Source organism: Strix uralensis, chromosome 3 (assembly GCF_047716275.1).
Source record: "Strix uralensis isolate ZFMK-TIS-50842 chromosome 3, bStrUra1, whole genome shotgun sequence".
In the NCBI taxonomy this organism is placed as follows: Eukaryota; Metazoa; Chordata; class Aves; order Strigiformes; family Strigidae; genus Strix; species Strix uralensis.
Window position 1 is genome coordinate 87,921,587 of NC_133974.1, and position 26,115 is coordinate 87,947,701.

At 37.4% G+C, this 26,115-nt stretch overlaps 1 protein-coding gene across 1 annotated transcript; it reads left to right on the forward strand.

Moving 5' to 3' along the window:
- Positions 1–5,671: 5,671 nt before the first annotated feature.
- EXO1 (exonuclease 1) lies at positions 5,672–22,442 on the forward strand. The gene is made up of 13 exons (XM_074864829.1): positions 5,672–5,832; positions 7,436–7,555; positions 8,466–8,589; positions 9,336–9,473; positions 9,691–9,903; positions 11,671–11,858; positions 12,740–12,836; positions 13,429–13,645; positions 14,667–14,922; positions 16,170–16,626; positions 17,207–17,308; positions 20,037–20,230; positions 22,083–22,442. Exons 1-13 carry the CDS (start codon positions 5,672–5,674, stop codon positions 22,225–22,227), a joined length of 2,412 nt encoding a protein of 803 aa, XP_074720930.1. The 3' UTR covers positions 22,228–22,442.
- Positions 22,443–26,115: the final 3,673 nt, after the last annotated feature.

The following is a 26,115-nucleotide window of genomic DNA, read 5'->3' on the forward strand; positions in this document are numbered from 1 at the left end:
CTGGCGAGCCACCCTGCAGAAAGGGATCTGGGGGTGCTGGTCGGCAGCAGGCTTGATATGAGGCAGCAGTGTGCCCTGGCAGCAAGAGGGCAAACCGCATCCCGGGGTGCATCAAACAGAATAGCCAGGCCGGCAAAAGAGGTGATTATCCCGCTGTGTTCAGCATTGGTGTGGCCTCACCTTGAATACTGTGTGCAGTTCTGGGCCTCATATTCTGGGCTGCATAAAAGTTAGTTGTCTGCATCAGACCAAGTGACCCCATTTCCTCTCTATAGTCAGTGTTGAGAAAGAAGCAGTTCTAGAGGTAGTTCAGCACCCTTATCTCGGGCACCTATCTTAAATTTCCATTAGGGGTCAACAGGGCTATACTCTGTATAGCTTTTCGTTTTTATTACATCATACAAAACAGTTGGAAAGGAAAGAAAATGTTTCTGCTACACTTTCTATTTCCAGGTCTATTTGAAATGTATTCTGCCACTATTACAAAACTGCCCAAAGAAATGGAAAACATACAGGAGAGATTTGGTAATTTCTAGTCTTGGCGAATTCTCCAGATACACAAGCTACTTGTGAAAGGATTGTACATATTACTGTAAGTCTTCTAACTAGCCACAGCGCAATGCTACTTTCCAGTTTCATCTGGTATCTATGGGAAATAAAACTGCAATACTACAGTATTCTTTAAAGGAATAACTCACCAAAGTATTATCATCTGCCTACTTCCTTCCAAGAGAAACTGTTGATCTTAAAGACCAGTATTTTTATCCCGCTTAAGTCAAGATAGCTCTATTGAAACCAACAAAACTTTTGACTCATTGTATAAAATTTCTATTATTTTATAGAAGTTTGAGATATAAATGAAGTTGGGTCATAGATAATCAGGCTGAAGACATTTGTAACAAACAATGTTGATGCATATCATTCTGCTTCCTCAGCTCCAAGGTATCCACCCTTTCAGATTAAGAAATCAAAGAGGAAAATCTGAGCTGGGCAGGAATTCTGTAGCTCTGGATTCCTTCAGTGCAAGTTCCTTGGCTCCAGTGCTTCTGACTCTGAGGTTCACCTTATGACTATTTTTAATGAAACCTACAGATAATAGTCAAAACTAGATTTAATTGAATTGCACATGACATTTTGAATGCTATGGATATATTATACTGTCTACCCTGATTATTGTACTTCCCATGAACACAGCAGTTTGAGGGAAATGTCAGAATTGATGTAAGAACACATTCTTGAGAGAAGCGATCCTAATCCAAACAGAATTCTAATTGCAATTGAATTGAAACTCCTGGAGCATGTCAAATGCAGAAAGAATCATGGAGTGAAAAAAGAAAGAGTAAAGAGGAATTTAATCGATCTTTTCAGCTTTAAAACATCTTATGCTGTCACCATGGCCAAATTATTTCTATTCATTTCTCAGTGTGCACACAATATTCTTAAATTATAATTCAGATGTGCTCTTTTCAAAATGCATTGAATTTAGGCCTTGCTGTCCACTGTCTGGAAACATTGCTTTTCTGCCCTGCTGACTGAGTCATCTGTATAATGGAGTCAAAATACTGAAAGGACTATACAGACTTTAAAATGGCAAGGGCAAAAATAAACTGTTACCTGGTAGATATCAGTCTAGATATATTTCTCACTGCAAATTTTGTTTTAATTTAAGCAAGCATACCTTTATGTTAACTAGCAAGAAAAAGCTTTATTACATATTTCAAACTCAAAACTCATCAATTGTTCATCATTTTACTCCAGACAATCTATTTTTCACTTGTAACTTGAAATCTTTGCAGTGGAACTGCAGTACTAACATCTCAGATGGCTTGTGTTGTGGCTAATACAACTGGTGCTGGCCCTGATGTGGGAAATGTAACTGTGTGCTTTGACCAGCATGTTTTCTTCATTTCCACATCTGGGTGGGCCTTCTGGAGTGAGAGCAGGATCTCATCAAGACACATCAGACATGTCACACAAGGATAAGCCCATCTGATAGTTCCTACCTGTGTAGGAAACAGAGGGGAAAAAAAAAAAAAACAACTTGTTCAAGGTAGTCGAAAGTCTCGTCTAAGAATTTGTGCTATTGCATTTATACTAGTTATTGCATTTATGCAATATTTATTTATTTATGCTATTCCACGAAACCTAGAGGGACACATACAATCCTGTTGCTCAGGAAGGGAAAACTTTATACATAGAAATAAGTAATTTGCTGGTTGCAATTACAAACATACCAGATATTCAAAGTCTGTAAAATGTCAAGCAAAGTACTACATTTGTTTCCTATTCATCTCTATCACTTTTCCTCCATTCCAAGACAGTATCACAATTCCTCAAACTCTCCTCATAGAGACAGATGTAACCTAATCAAGATTCAATCAGCAGGTTACTAAAGCAGTTAAACATCACACTTCCTTTTTTAATTTCAGAAAATCAGTAAATAAAAATACTTAGTCCAGTGCAGCAGTAATTTTTATTCTAGAGTGCTGGCAAGACTTCTGGTCTAGTGATCTCATTACTTGCAGCTGGAAACACGCACACACCCTTGTATTTGTTCCAGTCTTAGCTGAGTACTAGCTCAACAAATGAAGCAGACATGCAGGGTTTTATGAGTGCAGAGAACTGCATAATTCAGTACTGCATGCATGGTCTCTCTTTTGTTCTAATTTTCTCCCATTCTTTACTGAGTTTCTAGACTGCATTTGTCCTCTTTAGCAATATATGAAGACATACTTCCTGAGGACAAGAAACATCAGGAGTAGGATCAATCTGAGACTGTTCTAGGTTCCAGCATGTTGCCAGTAGGAAGAAATTAAGGTTGGCACTGTAGAGTCCCTTGTCATCCTGGTCTATGGTATGTGCAGACCACATGTTGGCTATCAAGCTATGGTTTACTGTGTTTAATGTGTCAAATAGGCAGAGTGAGGTAGTGCAACAGATGGTTAAATAAGAACTCAATCCCACGCATGAGATGTCCCAAAACATTAACTAGATTTGTGGAACAAAAATGTTATTTGTATGCCTTTTTGTGTGTGGTTGGAGTATTCTTGTAAAACTCCCTTGTGCACCACTTCAAATTCCAGTATGTGATATGGGTGTTCAGGGCTTTTTTTAAATGAAAGCAGTTATAGAAGTATGAATACAGATTTAAAATTCTAACTTTGACCATCAATTCTTACATTCACCACAGGTTTTCACTGCTATAACATCTGTCCCTCACCTCCTCCTTTTCAGTCAGTGACCTGCTGCCACTTTCTCCCTCCCCACTCACAGGGTGAGCTACAGGACTCGGTCCTTTGTCCTGCCAAAATTCTGTGAAGCCTTTTGATTCTAGTAAACTTAATGTTTAAAATTTTCCTGTTCATTGTTGTTATCCACATGCTGTCTTAACTGCACGTCATGGATCCTTTGCTGTAACTGAACCACTCTGGAGCAATCACAGTGAAGAATATTGTCAGAAATGGATCATTCAGTATGACTGTCATCTCAAAATGACTCATTCAGAATACAGGTTACAGCAATAGTACAAAGTGATGGTTACTGTATTTAAGTTCCTTATTCATATCTCTACTTAGACCTGTAACTTTTACTTATTTAGCTTCTTTACACATAAATATTGTAAGAAAACAGCAGACACAAATACATTCTTACTCTCTGCTGGTTTTGTTGTGTTTCTTTCTAGTTGATAACTATCTGAAAAACTTTTCTATATACCAGGGTACAGATGTGACCAGATAGCAAGAATAAAAAGAAAGAACTGAAAATAAATGCTAAATACTATGATTACACAATGTTTCTGGGATGTTGGCCATAATTTTCTCTACTAGCAACTTGGTGGGTATAGAAAATTTGCATTAGGAAGTATTGCCAACACTAAGCTTTCAAACACACGTGTTAGTCCCGTGTCACCAAAATAGGGAATAAACCTCCTAACGCCAATGTAGCATTAAGAAAGAGGCATTCACTCCACCTAATGTGCATACATTAAAAGTTCATCCTTTATATACTTTAAAGACATGAATATTCATACATTTTCCAAGAAGCCTCCACCTTTCTGCCTATCTACTACATTTATATAATGCTGGCGTTGCAAAACTACACTATGCATGTGCGGGGGTCTTGGGTGGTCGTCAGTGGTCGTTTGGGGAGGTAGCCCCCTACTCCTTTTTCCCTTTTACAGTCATGAGTCTTTTGAGAACAATTTATTCTCCTTGGATGTTTCCCGGCTCTGTTATCTGGCCAGGTTGTTCTTTCTTATCTGCCTTGTTTGAGCAATTCTGCCAGGATGTATCTATTCTCAAGGGTAGGGTATCTTCTCTGTACACTTTAATTGCTCAGGCCTTGTTAAGTACAAAATTAAACTCTGTTTGGTAAAATAATTTCTCAGTATTTGGAAGCAATGTTTTCCCAGTTTTCTACTTTACTGAGAGACAGCAGAACTGAATTTGGCACGGGGCATGTGGACTCAATGCTACAACACTGAATCTATTTCAGTGTATTAAATGTATTTTAATACTTTTGCAGATGCTTGCATTAGGGGCACTTCCTTTGCTGGCAGCAAATGTCACAGTTTACCCTTTAATGTCACGCCCCCTCAGAACCCCTTTCCCCAGCGCTTGTGGCTCTCCTACCATCACTCTGCCCTGACACCCTTCTCTTTCAAGCTCAGTTTCAAATGACAGAGAAAGTTCCGGACAACTCCCGGCACCCAACACGGGAGCGATTCCGAAGCGACCTGGATCTCGGAACCAGTTTGGCCGGGGAAACCAAAGGCGCGGCGCGGCCCCGCCGCTCGACTCCCCCGTGGCCACTGCGGCCCCATAGGCCAGGCCGGGCCGGGCCGCCTCACGGGGCCGCAGCTCGCGCCATCACAGCGCGGCGCGTGCTGGGACTTGTAGTTCCCCCGGCGGGGCGGGGCCACTGCTCTGAGCGCGCGCTGCTTGAACGCCCCGAGCGGCTGCCGCGCGCCACGGCCCAGCGGAGCCCAGCGAGCCCAGCGGAGCGCGCGGGCCTTCCCTTCCTCCCGCAGCGAGGTACTGGCGCGCGGTGCGTCGCGGCGGTTGGTGACTGTGCCCCCCACACCCCCCCCAGCACCCCGCTCCCTCCCTCACCCCCTTCCCCGGGCAGCGGCGGCCGCGCCGAGGTGGAGGTGTCGGCGGCGCCATGGGGGAGGCGGCCCCGAGCCGGGAGAGCTGCCTTAGACCCTCTGGCCCCCGGACAGGTAGAGTTGCTGGTGTCGGTACGCGCGTGCCGCTCGGGGGAAGGCCGTGAGGGACTGCGCGGGGGCGCCGCTGAGGCCCCGCCGGCCCCTGACCGAAACGGGGGGAGGGGTCCGTGCCTGGCGCCCACGGTGTCCCCTCCCGACCCCGCTGTCTCTCGGGGCCGTGCGCGGGGCCCGCTGCCCCCCAACTGCCTGCGGGCCCGCCGGCGGCCGGGAGCCCCGTCCCCGCGGGCTGCGCGCGCCGCTGGCTTGAAGGTTTTGCATCTCCTCGGCCGGCGGGAAGGAGCTTCGGCTGCGCAGGGTGCGCGGTGGCACTCGGAGGAACGTCTCGTTCCTCTGGTTCAACCCAGCACCCTGTCTGCAGCCTGACCTGACGTTCCGTGCGCGAAGATCGAGACTCAGCCTGGTGTTCACGCTTTTCGTCTTCCCGACTGCAGTTTAAGGATCATCATGGGGATCCAGGGCCTGCTCCAGTTTATCAAGGAGGCTGCTGAGCCTACCCACGTGAAGAAATACAAAGGGCAGACGGTAGCTGTGGACGCCTACTGTTGGCTGCACAAAGGCGCTTATGCTTGTGCTGAAAAGCTGGCCCGAGGGGAGCCAACAGATGTGTAAGTCTTGGTTACGTTTCAGTCTTGGCCCTCTTCACAAATCAAAGTTTTGTTAGCTTGACATTTCTTAAGTTAAAAACTAAGTTAACACAGTTTCACTTCTTACTGTTGCTTATGAATTCTCGGTCCCAGTTGTACCTTTTGCAAATGGAAATGTTAGCTTTCCAACTGTGCAAAATAAATATTGAAGTATATATTGGGGGGAAAAAACTCTTTTAAATGTTTCCTATTAAAATGCCAATGGTTAGGTGAGTTAGTGTTTTTTCCAGCATGTCTCACCATTATAATCTAATCTCTCTGATGAGATTCTGTAGATGCAATTCATATGTTTCAAATTTACTGTCATTTTCAGGAACCTTATTTGTACGAAGCGATAGTTTGTAAACACCACTGTGAAAAAAGTTGTAATGATACTGAGTAATTCTGATAGATGTGTTGTGCCCCAAATAAGGTGTAAGTTTTTTTGCTCAACATACGATATTTTTAGTAAGAATACCTTTTTCTAATGTAACATGGATTTTTCACTTACACTGTTATATTTCTAAGGAAGGAAACAAACAGAAATTGTGGTCGCCTTTCAAGTTCAGCTTTGGAGCTTAGATCAGATTTGCATAAGTTGTTGCCTGTCTCTGGAAAACTGGGTTGAACTTTTTAAAATTGAATATAGTTTTAAATGAAGATTAATCTTTCTCTTTTCAGAAATAAAGCTACACTGATCAGTCTAGATCAAACCACTTATGCAGTTTTGATTAAATGTTTGATTGGAGGCAAGAAAGAGTTGGTGGTTTGCAAATGGGTTCAAATCTTTTAACTCCTGCTTCTACTGATATGAAGAACTGTAGAGGTTCATACCACCCTGCTACCTGCCTTTGAAGGTAGTGGAGATCCCTCGGAGTCTTGAGAGTAAGATACACTTCAGCTGAGAAAGAAATCAACTGACAGGAGAAACATTAATCATAGGAAACTTTGGAATGGTTGAATTTAACTACATTAATATTTTATGACCAAATCTTGTTTCCATGCATATATGGTTGCTGATCTTAGACTGGCACTTTAACTATAGCACAGAGAGTCCTTTCACACTTTAAAATTCATCTGAATTTAGGTATTATATAGCTACAATTCCATTTGCTCCCGTCTTTCACAAAGCATAGTTATTTTTTGGTTTATGTTTTGTAGCTCTAAATCCAGTTTCTTCAGTGCTCATCTCCTTAGATTATAAGTGCTCCTGAGTCCCACACTCCCTCCTCTCCCAGCCCCCTGCTTCAAAGGTTGCTCTTGCTGTTTTAAACAGTGTCCTCAAAAGAAAAAGAAAACTTTTTTTTTTTTTTTTTCACTGAACATCATTGATTTGGGAGGTGGAACATTTCTCTCGTTTAAAAAAACAAAAAACAAACAAAACAACAAACCCCAAACCCCAAGCATTCAAGTGTTCTTACTCTTTTCGTGATGCTGCGGAAGTATATGGCCCATTAAGATCCTTGAACAATAGTTAGTCCTAAATTTACAGTTCTCCTTTTCTGCATGCAGAAAATATGCAATAGACTTGTGCTTAACAATACAGTTTATCTTTCTTTTCTTACTTTTGTTATTTTTGATACAGTTATGTAGCTTTCTGTATGAAACTTGTTGATATGCTCCTCTCATTTGGAATTAAACCAATTTTGGTATTTGATGGATGCACCCTACCTTCTAAGAAGGAAGTGGAAAAGGCCCGACGAGAGTAAGTACTGAACTGTATTGATTTGCAAGCAAAGCAGTATGTTTAACACTGCGGTTCATTTTCAAAGTTGAAAAACCTCAAGCTTCTACTAGGTAGTAAGCTCTGGTAAACTTTCCTGCAATGTAGTGTTATTTCATTTAATTTACATTTAAAAATCATACAAACCTCTTCTTAGAGGTTTTATTCCAAAAATAGAAATGCACTTCATAAATGAAAGCACTTTTATAGAGGAAGGAAGTTAAACCTCTGAGCATTAGTTCCTGTAATGTATTAAAGGCTTTTAGTTTACTCCCCCTTAAGATCTCTGGACAAAGATATTTCTTCCCAATATAATTTCATTTAAAAATAACACCACCTTCCTGATCTTTCTCTATCAGATAAACTTGTTTCAGGTTTGGATTCAGGTCCCTATATAATGGGACTTCTCACTGAAGCAGTGAGAATTTTTCATTAGTGGTTTTTATTTATAAATTCTCATGGGACATATGCTTCCTTCAGTGTGGAGCAAACAATTTTCGATATTTGAAATGAGGTAAATGATGCCTTCTGTCCTCTAAAGTAGTAAGTATCTAATGTCAGATACTCCCAAATTCCATTAAATATTTTACTGCAAACCGAGAGTGGATACATCTCTTCCTTAAAACTGCTGATTTCAGTTCCTGAGTTGTCAGTGTTTTCTGATAAAACATTATAAATTTCAACATGCCAATCTAATCGTCCCTGTCAATACAATTATTTAGTTATTCATATGTTTTAAAAAATTATGCAGTGGAACAGATTTGGGAAGTGTTACCCACAAAACAATTTGTTTTTCCCCCTTTCCCACCTGTCTCTCTTAGTCTTTTCTGCTACGTGTTCTTTTAAGTGAAACGTAATCTGAGATTGATGGATATTTCTATTTATCTCTCAGGAAGCGTCAAGCCAGCCTTCTGAAGGGGAAACAATTGTTGCAGGAAGGGAGACTGTCAGAAGCTAGGGAATGTTTTGGACGCAGTGTAAATGTTACCCATGTTATGGCTCATGAAGTTATTAAAGTAAGTTGTTAATGCTGTTGATAGCGACAGTTTTAAAAACATCTACGCAGTACGTAGCATGTCTTACTCTGCTTTTGTATGGCTACATCACTACCTCTTCTTTGTAGGCAAGAAAGTACTTCCCCCTTCTTAGCCTCTAATAAACTTTGCTTCAAGTTTGTTATGGCCAGTTGTATAAATGATGATGATTTGTCAATTGAAATACATCTCTTCTTACTGCTATGAACTGACTTTGATAACACCAACAGTTTTACTTTTGCCTCACAAAAACTAAACACAATTTTTTTTTTTATTATTTTCCCCTCAGCGATATTCCCCTGAGAAGAGACTACAGAAAAAAAAAATTGTCTGCTTAAAAACCTTTCTAGTATCTTTTTGTTATCTTTCCACTGCAGTCACAGGATCTTTATCAAAATAGTATTACATTTGTTCTAGTGCTGTTTTCCCTTGTCCAGACTATAACTTGCATGAGTTTGAAGCTGCCACCTGTGGTCAGATGCAATGACCATAGTGATACAGGCCAACACAAGAAAGGTTGTTTTTGTAAACTAGTCTATGTAGGTCTAAACTGCTTAAAATTTGAGTTTTGAATATGAAACATCAGGCTCTAATTGGGAGGATGAGCATGTGATTGAAAAGATGGCAGTTTCAGTTTTTTAACGTAGAGGTTCTTACGCTTTCAGATGTCTTAAAGTAATTACAGAAAATTGATGCAAAGTACATGTGTGCTTCTTGTTTGTGTACAGGCTGCACGAGCCCGGGGAGTCGACTGTATCGTTGCTCCTTATGAAGCTGATGCTCAGCTGGCTTATCTTAATAAGATTGGCATGGTTCAAGCTATAATTACAGAAGACTCTGATCTTTTAGCTTTTGGATGTAAAAAGGTATGGAAGAAGATACTAATAGCCTTTACCTCTGGCTGTAATCTTAAAAACAGAGTTTGAAGTTGCCAAGTGGGTTTGATGTATGGCTTTACTCTTCTACCGCAAATGGGGGAGACAGGAGAGATGAGAGTAGCACTCAGCCTGTTGTTTCCTCCAAGTGCAACAAACTAACTTATATGGGTGAAAATTATTGTTTCCACTTCCTCTTAATTTCCAGGTGTTTCTGAAAATTGACAAGTTTGGAAATGGACTAGAGATAGATCAAGCTCGACTAGGAAACTGCAAGCAGCTTGGAAATGTATTTACAGAAGAGAAATTCCGCTACATGTGTATTCTTTCTGGTTGTGACTACCTCTCATCCATTCATGGAATTGGGTTAGCTAAAGCATGCAAGTTACTAAAATTAGCCAACAATCCAGATATTATAAAGGTAAACTTGGTTTTACTTTGTGTGTTGTTTTTTTGGGAGCCTATATCAGTATATATGAAATTAACACTGAAATGAAAATATGAGGGGTTCTTGACTTCCTCCGTTTTGAGGAGAATGCTAAAAGAAGTAATTTTACCTGTGCTTTAGAAAGATACTGAGCTAAACTTAGTCAAGTTTTGAAGCTATTGTATCTCTAACGAAATACACCAAAGTAAATGTAAATGAAGAATTGTTCTAATGCTTCAAGGATGTATTCTATTTGAGGAGAGATTTAATTTGTTTGTAAAGCTCTGGATTACTTTGTTTTTCTCCTCATTACCTGCTCTTTTGTTTTTGCAGATTAGTTATTAGAACTGCTAATTGAACTCTGTTACTTTTGCATAAGTACTTTTATCTGTGTGGGGAGGGGCAGGGATTGGGAATCTTATCTGATTCCCTTTTTGCATTTAATTACATACATATGGATACAGACATTTCTTCCACAGTGTTTTTAATATATAAAAGTTTGCTACTGGGCAAAACAGAAAAGGTAGGTGGTTTGTTTTCCTATTCAGTGCATGAAATGAAAACAAAGCTAGTATTAGGAAATACAGAGGCTAAGAGAGCAGGAATAACTTCTGTGTAGGTAGTAAGGGAGAAGAGACATTTTTAAGAGCAAATAAGAAAAATACCTTATGTGGCTGTCTTGGAGGCAGGTAAATCTAATCCAGAAAAGCATTTAAATGTGCAGTCTAATTAGCTTACTGTATTATCTCTTAAGTTACTTGTATGCTTTAGTGTTTTTTCTTCTCTCTCAGGCTGCACATAACTATGATTTTTAGTTTTAAAATGTTTTGTATTATATAAAGCAGGCATCAGAACAACTGGTTTGGTTGGCTTTTGTGGAAGTAAAAAAGGAACTTTGAACTTTTCCCGTACAAATGATGGTTTCCTTTAACATATCTCTTTTTGAGCAAAATGTCAGGATTTATAATTTGAAAAACTTTTTACTTAGTAATTTGTCATGTGATTCATCACTGCTGTTTTCCAACAGTGTTGGGAAGTCATGAGTGAATCAAAAGATACGAAGTAGTCCAACAGTGCCTGTTCAAACTCTTACTTCTTAATGAGATGAGTAAATTTGCCTGTGTTTAGGATGCATGGCCAAAACACAGCTGATGTCTTATTTGGAGAGGAGGAGAAACTCTAACCTCTCACAGTATGATAAACTTGATCTTCAAAAGAACATAATCTGCCTTCTGTGAAACTGGAAAATGTAGAGGACAATGAATTATTAGGAACTGCTTTTAGAGTGGTGCAGTAACAATATGTAGGAGGGGCTACCAGATCAATGTGTAGTCTTCTGTGGGGAGTGATGAAGGGTTGGGGAGAAATTTGATTAGTTTTGCTTTTTTCTAGCCTAAAAACACCCACATATTGCTTACATGTTCTGATAATATGAATGATAAAATTTGGTATGCATTTGTTTTAACAAATATAACTTAAGGAGATACTCCATATTTCTATTCAGATTTTATATTTATTTATTGGACAAGAAGTATTTATAAAGAGTTGCACTGCGTTATTTATGTGATTGTAAACCATTTGAGAGTGGGAAAATAACGTACAAAACTTTTTTTCCTTCCTCTGTTTAAGATGAATCTTCTTGTTGTAACAGGACACACATTCTACATTTAAAGCAAGCAAAGATACTTAGTAATTTAAGTGTATTTAACCTTTTGTGTAACCTGTTTAAATGAAACAGTTAAGCATTTTTTTTTTTGACAGGTTATTAAGAAAATGGGGCAGTACTTGAAGATGAATATAACAGTATCAGAAGAATACATACAGGGTTTTACACGAGCCAATAATACATTCCTTTATCAGTTAGTTTTTGATCCTGTCAACAGAAAATTAGTTCCTCTGAATGCATATGGGGACGATATTGATCCAGAAACACTAATGTATGCAGGACGGTATCCTTTGTGGTGAAACAGCAGAGTGGGGAAATAAGGGTGAGCGGATGGGGTGTCTTACACTTTTCATTGCATCTGTGGTGTACTCATAGTTTTCATTACATCTCTGCTGTTAAGTAAAGCCTCAATTTTCTGCAATCTTAGAAAGTTGGGGTTTTTTTCTTTTCTCTTTTACAGTGATTTTAATTAATAGAAAAAAGTGCAGGGTGTAACTGAGTTGACTTGTCATTGACATATCATTTTAGGTAGAAGTTACTGATCTTTTTATTCTTTTTAGAAAACTGCATGTTAAAGTACAGGTTATATTTAAACTGTTTGAGTTGCTTTACTTTCTTTAATTTCTTTAATTACTTTCTTAATTTCCTTAATTACTTTTCTTTAATTTCTGCCTAAGTGTGTTATAACCTCTGCCAGTTTAAGTCTTGCAATCAGTGTTCAACTCATTCCCCAATCTGAGCACTTCCTGTTTTACAGGATATCTCTTCCTATAGAACAGGCAGCATTTTGCCACATTTGTGCAGCATAGATTTCAGCGTGGAAGTTTAGGAAAAGAAAGGGACCAGACTGTTGAAGTAGTTACTAGCTTTGTATGTTCTTTAAGCCACCTAATCTCTGGCATTTCCAGAAATTAGGAAGGAGAAAGATGGTAATTTTCCTGCTGATGGTTGAAGGTTTCCTTTTGTGATTTGCCATGCACTGTAGATCTATTACAATTGCTGTTGCATCAGACTGAGCCATGAGTAGTATTATTAACGCTTTTGGTTAATATTCTAGCAGTGCTTTTTAGCACCAAAATAGGAAGAAGCTATTCTAACCTTCATGCTATGGTTCTTGAAATTTAATATAATATTCATATATTTTCCTTTACTATGATGGGACAGACATTTTGGTGATGGTACTGCTTTTCAAATTGCCATTGGCAACATTGATATCGATACCATGGAACAAATTGATAATTATAACCCTGACACTGCACAGGTAACATCTTTGTTCTGAGGTTATATATTTAGATTTTGATGTGGACCTGAACAGTCATGGAAAAATATACGATTGAATGTTATCCACAGCTGACTTGGCAGTGAAACCTATTCTGCTATTACAGAAACTGTATGCTCACACACACATTTTTTCATTCTTTGTACAGGTAAAATCTTACCTTTCATGGCATTTGACTTTAATGTTTGTTTTACTTTCAGACTTTTCTGATAGTCCTTAATACTATTGACAGAAGTAACTGATTTAAAAAGAAAATTCTCAGAGATTTGAATTTCTTTCAAGTATGTAACTGAGGAAAGTATTTTCCCAATTTAGGTTTTCTGAATAGAAATAAAATTTAAACTTTTAATTTTGTCTGAGATGCCCCATATTGGAATGAAGAAGTCATAAAATTGACAAACAAATTTGTATGAAAAGTGTGAGAAATGTAGGAACAAAAAAAGAAAACGTTTGTGTAGACTGTGTCACTAGTTGTGCAAATGTCAAAACGTCCTTATATGCTAAATCAGGAAATCATATGTAGAAGGCAAAATTATAAACCTATATCTTGTTTTTTACATATTTTTTTTTGTAGCCTATGCAGCAGAGAAGTTGTGGCTGGAATGACAGACCTGCTAATTGTGTAAATAGCATTTGGAGCAGAGACTACAAGCTTGGCCCTAATGCAGATACTGTTCCTCATAAAATGAGTCTACTAGAGAAACCAACAACCAAAGGCATGGAGAAGATAGTTAGTGTTAAAGGGCTAAAACTTCCAGGCAAAGAGCTATTGACAAAAAGGCCAAGGAGTGGTATGTTTTTATTAAAATAAGTGTATAAATAACAGCAGAAGGCTGTGGGGAAAGAAAGGATTTTATCTTGCACTTGATGGCATGAGATTTGAGAGCCTAACTCTAACTTTTATTGTCTGTATTATGTTTTCAGCAGGCTGCAAGACTAACAAGCCATAATATTAAAGCCTATGTAACAATTAAGGGTGGCAGCAAACTTTGGACAGCACTTGATTTTAAACTTTCTTTAATTACTATAAGACTTAGTTGTTTTCAGTTTTAAGTTGTCATGTTTAATACCATCTGTTCTATTTTTAGATGTTTATGGTTTTAATCTCCATCTTATAATGGCCTGTGAAGAAATTAAAATAGCCTATTTTTCCTGGAGTGGATTTGACCAAACAGAAAATCTAAATAATGTTTTCTGTACTCTTTGAACACCATGCTGCCTGTATCCCCCATATATGTATTCTTTACTCCAATTTTCTCTAGTAAATCTGTGCTATCTTGTCTTCTACACCACCTAAGGTATATGTGCTGAAAGAAATTGAGGGTTTGTAATAGAAGGGACACTTCTTTTTTCCCATTGTGCTTTTTCTGACATGTTAAGTTATTTTCTCTTCCTCTGCTTCCTTTTCTTTCTGATTATGCTACTAGGGCTCCATGTTTTGCCTTTGTTACTCCTAATATCTTCCTACTCCCTGGTTTACCAGAATTTGTCGTTAGTCTAGCAGCCTGCCCTTAAGTCAAATTTAGTTTTGCTCCAAAGTGTTTAAAAAAAGCAAAACAAAAAAAACAAATATCATGTTTCATTTCAGCTGTTCTGCATTCACTCCATCTACCTTTCCATAGAAAGTTACTTTGAAGGCTATGTACTAGAAAACAACTGTGTTAAAGACTTCTAAACTGTAATGTCAAAAATGTTCCTACCAGACCTTACTAGTATTTTTAAGCCTGTGAGAGTAAATATGTAATACTCAGTTCTGTAGTAACTGGTTAATTCTACAACATGCTTCAACAGTGATGCTTAAATTGTCTTTAGATTTAGAAGAAATCTCTGACGGAGATCTGTTGAACCAGTATTCATTTTCAAAAGCAAAAAAATTCAGAAAGGAGGGTGATCATGATGGTCAAGCACAAAAGAGTATCTCAGCAATACAAAGCCGTGATTCTTCAGGGAATTCTGTCACTCAAGAAAGCTCTAACTCCCTATCCAGAGTTAGAAATAAATTTGCTTCCTTTCTACAAAGGAAAAACAAAGAGAAGGATGCTGTAATTGTTCCAGGAACAAAAAGCAGGTATGCTTACATCACATGTTTTAATAAGTAGCAAAATGCTATTTGCTGTCCTGGTTGCTGAAATAATCTGGATACTGAGAATGAGAAAAATGCTGCTTAGGACTTTAATGCAACTGCATTAATGCACCTGTAGTCCTGAGGTGAGGTGGAGAACCCTTTGTGCTAGGCATGCTATCTATGTGTGAGATAGATAAATAATGTCAATTTTTTACTGCAGAAATGAAGACTGTGAGACCATTCAATACAGCCTAGCCTCCAGGTATCAAAATTAATTGGGAATTGGCCATATTTCTTTTCCAGGTGAAGGTCATATGACATCTCAAAAAAAAAAAAAAAAAAGTAGCTGCTTTGTGCCACATATGTAAGCAGTTAGTGAATATATTGACTCATGTTGACAGGGTTTTTGTTTGTTTCAGTAAAGCCAACCCTGGTCATGCTGTATGACAGATGCCTTTCTTATCCCATCCCAATCAGTTGATGCTTCTGATCTCTGCACCAGCACTTAGAGAAGAGGGACTTTTGCTTTGTTACATTTTTTTAATTGGCTGTGTGTTATGGATTTCTTGGTCACATTTGGCCACAGCTACTTGAATTGGTTTTACAAAGCATTATCATAATTATGTGTCTTATTGTATAATTTTTATCTTAAATAATTTGAAAATTTTTGAGCAGTGTAATTTTACAGAACAGTCTTAATGCTGATGTTCTTTAGCTTTAATACGCACCGTTCTGACCTGAAAGTTTTGTTATGTTGCATCAAAAATTAGAGTTGTCAGTGATGGTAGGTTCTTCTCTAAAATAATGCTCAGTTTCTTAAAAAGCTCTGACTCGTACTTTTAGGAGCTGCTGTTACATCGTGGAAAAGAACTAGATAGGTTCTGGTTTCCTTGATCAGAGGTGCTGAAGTGTTTCACTACTGTTTAGCTTTATGATAATTAATGAATATATTCTTAAATTTTATAGGATTCCTAGATGTTTCTCTTTTTCAGATGAAGAATCTTATTAGTATTTCAGTCAATGAATGACATGTTTGCAGATGTGTGTTTCCCCTTCTTTTACAGTTATCTGTTAAATGACTCCCTGAGGGACTAAAACTGCCTATTGTCAAAATAATTTGTGTCTGCAAGTGCACTTCAAAAATAAAATTGATGGATAGAGACAGCTATTGGATTTTGGAGACTACATACTCTTTAGCAGTAACCTTCTTCTCCCTTACCTTCACCTTTCTTTTTTTAAATTTTTTTTAGGTTTTTCTGCAATGATGCAATTATGTTTGATGATAGAGCAAAGGAGGATGACAGTGATCTAACTCAAGATGCTGAGCAGGATTGCCAGAAACAGGAAGTAAAACATGTAGCAGAAGGTGTTTCTCAGTTTTCAGAAACTGAAAAATCAACAAGGACTATCTTTACACCTCCTGGAGAAATGCAGAAAAACTGCTTCCGGTGGTTTAGCAGCCTTGTAAATAATTCAGGAAATCCTGGTCCATCTCATACTGTGTTTTCACAGCAGTTTCACCAACAGAGAAGCAACTGTGTGATATCCCAGGAAAATCAGATTAATGGGGTACAAACAGTGAGTGGGGCAGTGTGTGGTGAATTGGAGGAAGAATCCTCTCTCTTAACACAACTGGAACGGTCATCACAGTCTCAAAGGTCTAGCGAGCCATCAGAATGCAGTTTGGAGTCTTCAGAAATGCTGCAAGTGTCTAACAACGGTTCAGATGCAGAAGTAAGAAAAATAGACATTGTTTCAGCATTTACTTTCACTTTAAATTATAAAAGAAATTGTCTTCAAAATGATACCCTGCAGATTATGTAGCTTGTGCTAACAAAATTTGGCAGTGCTTAATGTAGTTGTGTAGAACGGATTGACTTACTAGCTTAAATCCAGTCTGTGCTCTGGTTTTAGTTTGTCTTTAGTCTTTCCACTGCTGTCGCTACAGTGGGTCATAAAAAAACCTGTTAGGCTAGCTTTTGTTCTCTGCTTTTGTTAGTCCCCAAAGAAGTCCTTTCAGAAAGCATATGTGTGTCACCATAGCATTGCTTGCTGAAAATAAGCCCAGGTTTTTATATAAGTTCTTAGATTTGCTGAAGACATTCTACCTTATAAACTATATTTGTGTAGATATAAAAATACACATTGAGTGTGTGTTTAAAAAAAAAGAACCCCCCCCCCCCCCCCCAAAAAAAAAAAAAAAAGAAACCAAAACACCCTACCCAACCCTACAATCCCTAAAAAAAACAACCTGTCTTAAAACTAAATGAATTTTCTTTTGATGAAGGAATCTGACTCCAATTCAAAACTGGCTGATGATCAGTGTACTCCATCTCCAGTATTTTCTGCTCTTCAAACTGACAGAAAAAATACAATCATAAAGACCAAGGTAAGAATTCTTTTAACTTTGCTGTGAGCTTTACTAGACTCTGAAAATCAGTTTTTGCTTTCTACTAGTTCATTCTAGAACTCTTAATGAAATAATCTTAAGCAATGAGCATGTTGGCCAGAGAAAACTGTATTCTTTTTCATCTCTATCAGAGCTGAGATGAACTACAACCAGGCTACGTATGATTGATGTCACAGTTGCAACCCGTTTGGAGATTTTAAACACTTTGGTATAAAATAAGATACCAAGCCAAGGCAAAAACACTTCTTAATTTTCCTCAGGCATGCTAAATACACAGGTTTTATGATGCAAATTGCAGTCACCTTCATAATTCAGATACAGTCACAAGATACAACCTAATTTTATTGCTTGTTTTGATAAATCTGCTAGTTTAGCAGTCTCCTTCCTTTTTGACTAGAAAAAGCATGATTAAATTTCAAAATCTGGAAAGGTTTTAGTCAACCTTTCTTGTTTAATTGTTTTGTTAAAAGCCTTGTTAGACACTAACGAATCAGCATAGAAGGAGAGTCAATTTTACCTCAGAGCCCACATTTCAGTTATTTTTCCTATTGGTTGGGCACCTGTAATCTGACTTCTATGTGGTTTCTTAGATGTCTAAGAATAAACTTAGAAAAGTCACAAAGACAAGTGTCTTAAGATCTTTACCCATTTGTCTAGCTGACAAAACTTGTAAGACTTTAACAGCTAAAAGTTCTCTGATTCCTCAGGCATTGTCATTAGAATTGGGCAAAAGATTTATAAGTCAAAGGAAGATGTTTTCATCCTTTCATGTACACCCCTACTAACTTCTTTCTTATAGACAGACTAAAAATCACAAGCTTCTCTCTGCCGGAGAAGACTAGTGTGTGTATTTTGTATAGTAGTGACATCTTGTGGTTATTGTTAGTAACCTCTGTGTTAAGATGGAATTTACATCTCTGTTCTGGAACACCTGATTACAAAAACTGATGCTTTTTCACTAGATTAACATCTTCTCAACAAGATTGAGCAATGAAATGAGATCATACTGGGATTCAGAATTTTATTACTTTGTTTTTAAGAATCTATTTAATAAGTTTTGCTCACCTTAAAGGTATATTTTGAGAATGAATACACTAAATATGGGGGAATACATAGTATGGAAGTACTGAGGTAATATAAGCATCAAATATAAACAGATTTTCAGGATGCTTGGAGCTCTTCAGACAATAGGAATCTGCTAAAGATCTGTGAGGACAGTAGTGTTAGTTTAGAGCAAGTGGCTAGTAGGAAAATTTCCCCCACTTATTTCCTTGGCCATGCATTCCCTCTGCTTCCTTTATGTGCTGGTAATAATACTTACAATGAGTTGAACCAGAAAACTGACCTCACTGTAAGCTAACTTGACAACAACAACCAAAAGGTCAATCGTATTGGAACTCTGGTCCGCCCAGACTCTTGGGGTCATGTGAGTTGTAGCACCAATGAGACCATTGGAACAAGTAGCCAGAATTGAAGAGGGGGCAGGTGGAGATAAGGAACACCACTTTTGTCTCAGTTTTCCCTTAGGCTTGTTTACTGCAAGTATAAAACAAGGGAAATCTTTGCTGGTACGGTAAAAGATACCGAAGGGAATAATGAGTTCCAAATTTAGGGAAGAAGCAGTTGATCACTTAAAACATAAATTATTCTGATTTTGGTAAGCTGAATGACATAGCTGATCTGTGGAGAAATTTAAAAATTGGGGGAGGCAATCTGGGGAAGCTGACAACTCTTATCATGGTTCCGATCCAACGTGTGCAGTGCCTAGCTAGTCAATTCTGGTATCAAAAGTAATAGAAGCTTTCCTTTTAACAAATGCCTATAAGATCATGAGCTCTCTAGGACCTTTAGTTTCTTCTGTGATGGTATTCTGGCTGTGGTTTCTACTGCTGATTATTTTCCACAATTGCTGTAAGCTCAGCAAAGAGGCTAATATTGACAAAAGAGACCAATCTACTCTAGTTTTTAGTTTCTTAGTGGGTGTTCAACATGAGCTTTGCCTACTTTTGTGTTCGTTAAATTAAGTTATAACTCTGTAATTCAGTACCACAAAGAAATGTAGGATTATGGGTGACTTCACGTGTGTTGCAAAATGGCTGAGGTGATAAACAGCAAAATACTATAAGGCAGAGAGTTTTAGGATTTTATTCTTCCTAGTATTGTTCCAATTCTTAGCTTACATTTTAAACATTTTTTTTCAAATTTTATTTGTGATTCCAAGATCTCCTTAGTCTATTCAGGTAAAAACAATGTCATTTCAATAAAAAAATCTATAACAAGTGTGTAAAGAACTTCTTAGAACTGTAGACGGTTACCATCTCTTCTGTGGGTATGATATTTTGCTAATTATGTTTTAGTCCTCATAATGACAGACAAAAGCTAAAATAGCAGGCTAGAAGTGAGTGTGATCACTTTGAAGCTGGTAATTATGAGTAGTTCATATTCTACAATGAAGTGGCAATGAAATGGCTCAAACAGTAAAACTGGTTTGCCAGTCCTTACAGCTGCATTATGTCTAATGTGTTTGAGACGCCATTTTTTAGATGATAGAAGCTATCTAAATATACCTTGTTGTGGCAATTCATGTTGCACTATCTCAACACAATATTAAAGCGCTTTATTTTTGATTATAAGCGTTGCAGCATAATACCTGTTGCTTACAGGTTGTCATTTTAACCATTTGTGCTGTAATATTAAAATCTCACAGGTTCCTGGTTTACGTAAGTCCAGTTGTATAGGGTCACGTATTGTAACAAAGCTCAAGCCATTGATGCCAGCTAAAGCAAGTGGATTAAGCAAGAAACTGTCACCCGTGCAAAAGAGAAATCACTGTGATGCTGAAAATAAGCTGGGACTGCAAGCCACCATTAGTGAACTCCGGAAAAGCTTCCAATTTAAAAGGTGAGTTTCTTTAACCCTTTACTTAACATCCCATATACTTATTTTTCCAAAGAAACAATTTTCAAAACAAACTCTACACATCTCTACACACTTCAATAAATATAATAACTTGATAGATATTTTCTACATACAATTTTTAATTTCCTAAGTTTGATACAACCATGAAGTATGATTGCTGGTAAATATACTCTTCTAATTACTTTTTTCTTTCTAACCAGGAAAAATTCTCAGCTAAAATTCATTTATTGAAATAGTGTATTTAGTTTAACATAGTTTATATGAAAATTATTACCACTGTTTGACATCAAATACCAAAAGGCATTTCTTAGTCCAAATGCAAAAGCTGCATAAAAGTTGCCAAACTTAATTGAATACAAGGTTATTTAATGTATGTGCCTCTCATGTTTTGAGATGGCTGATTGTCAGAACTGATCTGCTTCCAAGATGATGGTGAATTGATGGAATATTTCTGTTAGCTGAGGTCTCTGGTTACAAGACACATTCTTGTATATTGTAAAACGCTATTGTGTTCCCTTGTGCAGACGTCTTGGCTAACTTGAAGTTTCTGCAAATATTTGCAAGGTTTGAAGGACAATGACTATTTAAAAACAAAACAAAACCAAAACCCAAGAAGTGTAGGTATTCTAACTTACACTATTTCCATGGGCTCAGGTAAAAAACCCTGGTTGCAAAGCTTTCCCCGCTCCAAATAGCAATCTCAACTTTGAATAAATAAGTCTTATTTAAATAAAATTATTCTCATTAACCTGAAACCAAATGTGAGTAGGACAAAAGTCTTCTCTTTGCACTGAGTAGTAAATGTGAGACTGGTGAGCATGTGGTAGGTCAGTTCAATATATTTTAGTAAGTTTGGGCTTTATGGTAGGCTATTACAAACATACAGCTGATTTCTGTTTAAAAAAATATTACTTTGATGTATTAACATTTTTAGAAATCTTACTTTTTATTATCCTTTTGATGTGTGTTAAGAATGACAGTTTCAAAGCGGGAGTGAAAGTGTTTGTGTATGTGTTGCTTGACCTCTAATTGGGAATGTCTGACCAGTGTTGGTCACAGGGAGCAAACCGATATATTTTGATTTATCGGAGTACAGGCAGATAGAACTGGGTGAGCCTAGATGGCACTCCATTACTTTTCGCTGCTGATGTTGCAAGATTTAGCTCCCAACATCCACATTTTATCCATCCAGTTTTGGTTGGTCGTAACTTCTGGGTATATACTGGGGGTATATATTTTTCTATATATTACTTCTATGTAAATAAAGTACTTGTTTATTAGCTTTTAGGGGATTCTTTTATTTATTTCACAAAAAGGTTTTTCTCACTGCCAGGACTTAACTGAGTATTCTGTTTATTGTTTTTTCAGATTTTAACATGTTTCTAAAGTAGCCTTATGTGTTAAGAATTATATTGTTTGATGGCAAATAAATCATGTGGAACACTAATCTGTTCTGTCCTAATGTCAAGACTCACAGAATATTTATGAAACTACAGTTATTCAGAAGACTTAAATATTAAGGAAGCGTGTGCAACCCAGAGTAGCATGGGGTACATACAGTCTCAGACATAAAGCTAATAGTTATCATTCTGTCACAGGATAACTGGAACTGGTGAAATCACTTTCAGTGAAGTTGTTCAGTTGTAGTAAAATTGAAATAAAAACTTTCCATCACAAATTTTTATTTTGGGCTTATTTACAGATCTGTGGGTACTTAGGTGAGGGGCCTTGCTTTGTTTTAACCCGTATGTTCTTACAGGCCTGTGGTTAGAAACATACAATATCATAACATTCTTGGGGTTTTTTCTGTCTTTTTTTTTTTTTTTTTGTGCAGAGAATACGAAAAACTTCCTTCTTGTAAAAAGTCAGATCCGTTGTCTCCAATCAAAGATAATATACAGCTCACTCCAGAAACAGAAGAAGAAATCTTTAATCATCTGGAACAACGTAGTCATGTTCAGAGAGCCATATTCCAATGAACTGTATGCTGTGCGCAGCAAGATGCATTTTTAATCATTGTCAAAATTTACCTTCTGCATATTTCATCAATATAGAAAAGATGCTTTGAAAACCAACAATATATTTTAGTCTGACTAGTGATTTGTCATTTTTTTTTTATAAAAGCATGAATTGAAAGGTACAGTTCTATACTGACTAGAATAAAATCTTTCAGATGCCTGTGTTCCCTCATTCAAAGTCCCATGATAAACTTTTGTCCAAAACTTTTTCAGCTGCCTAGGACACATATGCAGTTCAAGTTTCTACAACAGTTAATGGCTTTGCCTTTTCACAGCAGCAGCAGAACAAATTTAATTTTTAATAGTTGATCATTTTTTTGTCTCTTCCTTCTTTCCTCTTGAGCCTAATTGGCTCCAAGACAGGAGTAAAACTGCTGTTCAATGTTCATAATAGCCTTCACTATATTTCCAGTACTCTGATAACTATTTCTTTTCCCTATAAGGTAAGATCTGCTCTCTCAGCAGTTAGCTTTGTTTGATACAGTCATGTTATTGGTGGGAATAACTTGGGGACTGCAGAAAGAAGTATCACAAATATTTGGTCCCTAAATTCTCACATTAATAGAATGATCTCTAAAGAAATATGGTGTGTTCCTCTGTTTCACCCACTCTTTCCATGTTTGTGGTTTTATCCAAGAACACACACACAACATATCAGTCAGAACTAAGGGTTAAAAAGAGCATTGTCCTCACAACAAACCAATCTTCAGTCTTCAACAGCTGATCAACTAAAGGGAAAGACCAGGAGACTAGGGTCCTTGCTTTGGATGACTGAATTATCATGAAATAATATGATGGGATTTCAGATTTCTACCTTTCAAATCAGGATCCGTGTCAATGTAAAGATATGTCTAAATTTTTTTTCCTTGTTTTAGGAAAGGTTAGTATCTATTTCTGCAGCAGATTGAAGGTACTAAAGGATATCTTAACCTCTGAACTGTATCCTTTCCACTCCTGAGATTAATACTTCCCTTCCATCTTTGATCTTTTTGCAAAAATTTAAAGTTTGAAATTGACCTATGAGAGGCAGGGTTATTCTAATTGCAACATACTTTTTACGAGAATTTGCATTTGTGAAACTAAGGTGGCTGGCTGCATTAAATTACAAAGAACCTACTTACAAGAGTAAGTTATGTGTATGTGGGAGTGGTCCTCTTATTTGTGTTGGAAGGTTTGGGATATAAGGAATCGAAGCACTGATGCTCTAGGACAGGCTTCCTCTCATATGTGTACCACTAGAAAATCTGTACTCCTGAAAAGCAGAGTTTTTAGCACTGATGTTCAATATGAATTTTTATCTCTGTGACAAATAAAGACCAGGGATAAATGTTTCTGTGTTTCCAGTCATAGAGCTATTGCCTAGAATGAATTTTTGTGTGTTGCTGCTAATACATTAATAATGACAAAATGAGTTTTTGAAGGGGAAGCATAAAAATAATTTCTTTTTCTCCATTGCTTGTTTGTCAGTGTGGGAGTTACACGGTTACTTTGTACAGTCCATCCTTGCCTTTTGCCTGCCTCTTCAGTCAAAGAGCCATTTGTTCCTGCTTTAATGGGTCATCAGAAGAGACAAACCACTTGTGGCTGTATTTTCAAGGACAGGTAATTTTAAGGGAGTGTAGGATATCTTGCATACAAGCTACATGTATGAAAGCAGTACTACCTCTTTTTATTCTGTTGCCTGCAAATACTGCATTACCTGTTCTTGTAGTGCATTTATTGAGAATACCATCACTTGTTTTACTCTAGCTTCTTTGAAGAGAGAATCAGAGGAAATAAAGAAAATGTTATACATCCATCCATATTGACACTATTTTGTCACAAATGGGTGCCCTGTTTTTCCTGTATACTCCTGTATGGACAGCAGAGTAAAAATAATTGATGGTGCCTTAAAAGGCATAGGGCATGTAATAGCTTGCTGGAGTGCTAGTTCAATGGTAGGTATTAGAGGAATTATTCATGCAAAAGTGCTTCTTGATTATACTACATTGTATGGTCTTAAACTAGTTTTAAAAATACTTCTGTATAATTTCTGGCTCGTGTCTTGGAGGTCTTGGATTCTGAATTCACATTACAGGGAATTCTTTTCAGAAAGCAGCTAATAGAGTAGAGGCCTCTATTACATTACATGTAAGTATATAATACATGTAAGCATATAATACCATGTAAATTTTATAGGTAAGTGTGGAGTTCTTGGGTTGGTCTTTGTTTTATGGTAGAATAACATATATGCAAATGAATTTGTGCAAGACACTATTCCTGAGTTAAAATTGACTCTGGGTAAGGTAATATTCCATAGTAAAAATAATTCAGTATCAAAATAGGAGAAATTCTGACAGGTATGGGGGGAGGGGAAGATAAATAAAACATGCTGCAATTAAAAGAAAAAAATAAGAAAGAAAAAAATAATTAAAAAAAACTTGGAGAGAAAGACAGAGTTCGGTTGTTTTAAAAAGCAGGCATTTGAAAGCTGGAGGATATGAGGGTGGTTGGAAAACAAGAAATGAGTAGGAGGAAATGAAAGCAGATGCCCACTTGGAGGCATATATCTTTGCTTCTTAATCTAATACTCTTTTTGGAAATCAGAAGAGGTGGAGAATATTTGCAGCAGGAGGTAACTGCCAGAGAAATGTGCATATATATCTGTGCATATCTCTATAGACATTTAAAATTTGTGTCCTTCCAGCTTAGGTAGAAAAGTAACTTTTCAGAGGTTTAAGATGTTTCTTTTTGGCTGATGTGGTAAATGTGCTTTGAGTGAAAGATAGGCTTGAGAAAGGGTTACCTCTCCTGGGGTGTTTGCACAGCAAAGTATTAAGTATAGGGGAGATTCCTCTGGTACTACTCCAGGAGAGGTATTAAGTAGGTATTGTTCTTAATATTACAAATCCTATATAACGGTCTTCTCAATTCAAGAATATTCTACTAGAGACTGAGGTGTTCCATGCTTAAGACATGTATTTAAAACTGTTTACATCCTCTCTGTGTCTGCAGAATACATATTCTAGGCATGGAGTGAACTTTGTCAGATTTTACAAGAACATAAATTAATTTGAGGTATAATTAATGACTTCTGTAAGGAACAGATTGGGACACCTCTACTGTGCCCTGCATAGTTTATGTAATACAATAAAATACACTATTCCATCTGTTTAAAATCTGATGCTTTATGTACATGCTGCATCTGAATTACTTCTATTATGATTTTTTTATCATCTGTGATCGTGTCTTAAAACTAAATTTTCACCTTCGCTTTAGACTGAAGAATAAAGTACTGTGGTGAATGACATGAGTTACTGCCCCATTTGGAGTAGGACCTTCTTCCTTGTTTTCATTGCTGAATTCAGCTTATGCATCCCAAAACGCCCCATCTGAGAGTAATCTCCAATTCTTCTCTGTGGAAAGTGGACTACACATTTTCTTCCTTCATATTGGAGACTGTAAGAAACATAAGGTCTGTAGGCTAGAAATGCTTGTCAGGGAGACTTGCCTTGTGTGAAGGATTAGTTTCTGTTCCAATAGCTCTCATTCTCCCCAGAGTCTGGCGCTCCAGGCAAAATGTTAGTTTTAACAGATGTAAAATTGTGGATTTGGAACATGGCATATACCTCTGTGAGGTCCTGTTTTGGGAAGGATTATTTAATGGCTTCAAAGTAACTGTGTTTAGTGTTACAAATGTACATATGACCTGGAGCAAGGCACTCTAATAAATGTTTGAGGTACATAGAGAGTATACCAGTAGGACAGACAAGACTGAGTTTGGGAAGATTAGAAGTTTTATTCTGTGCATTACTTTGAAAACAATAGGAGTTAATATGAGCTCCTCTACAGCCTGTGTCAAACAGGAAT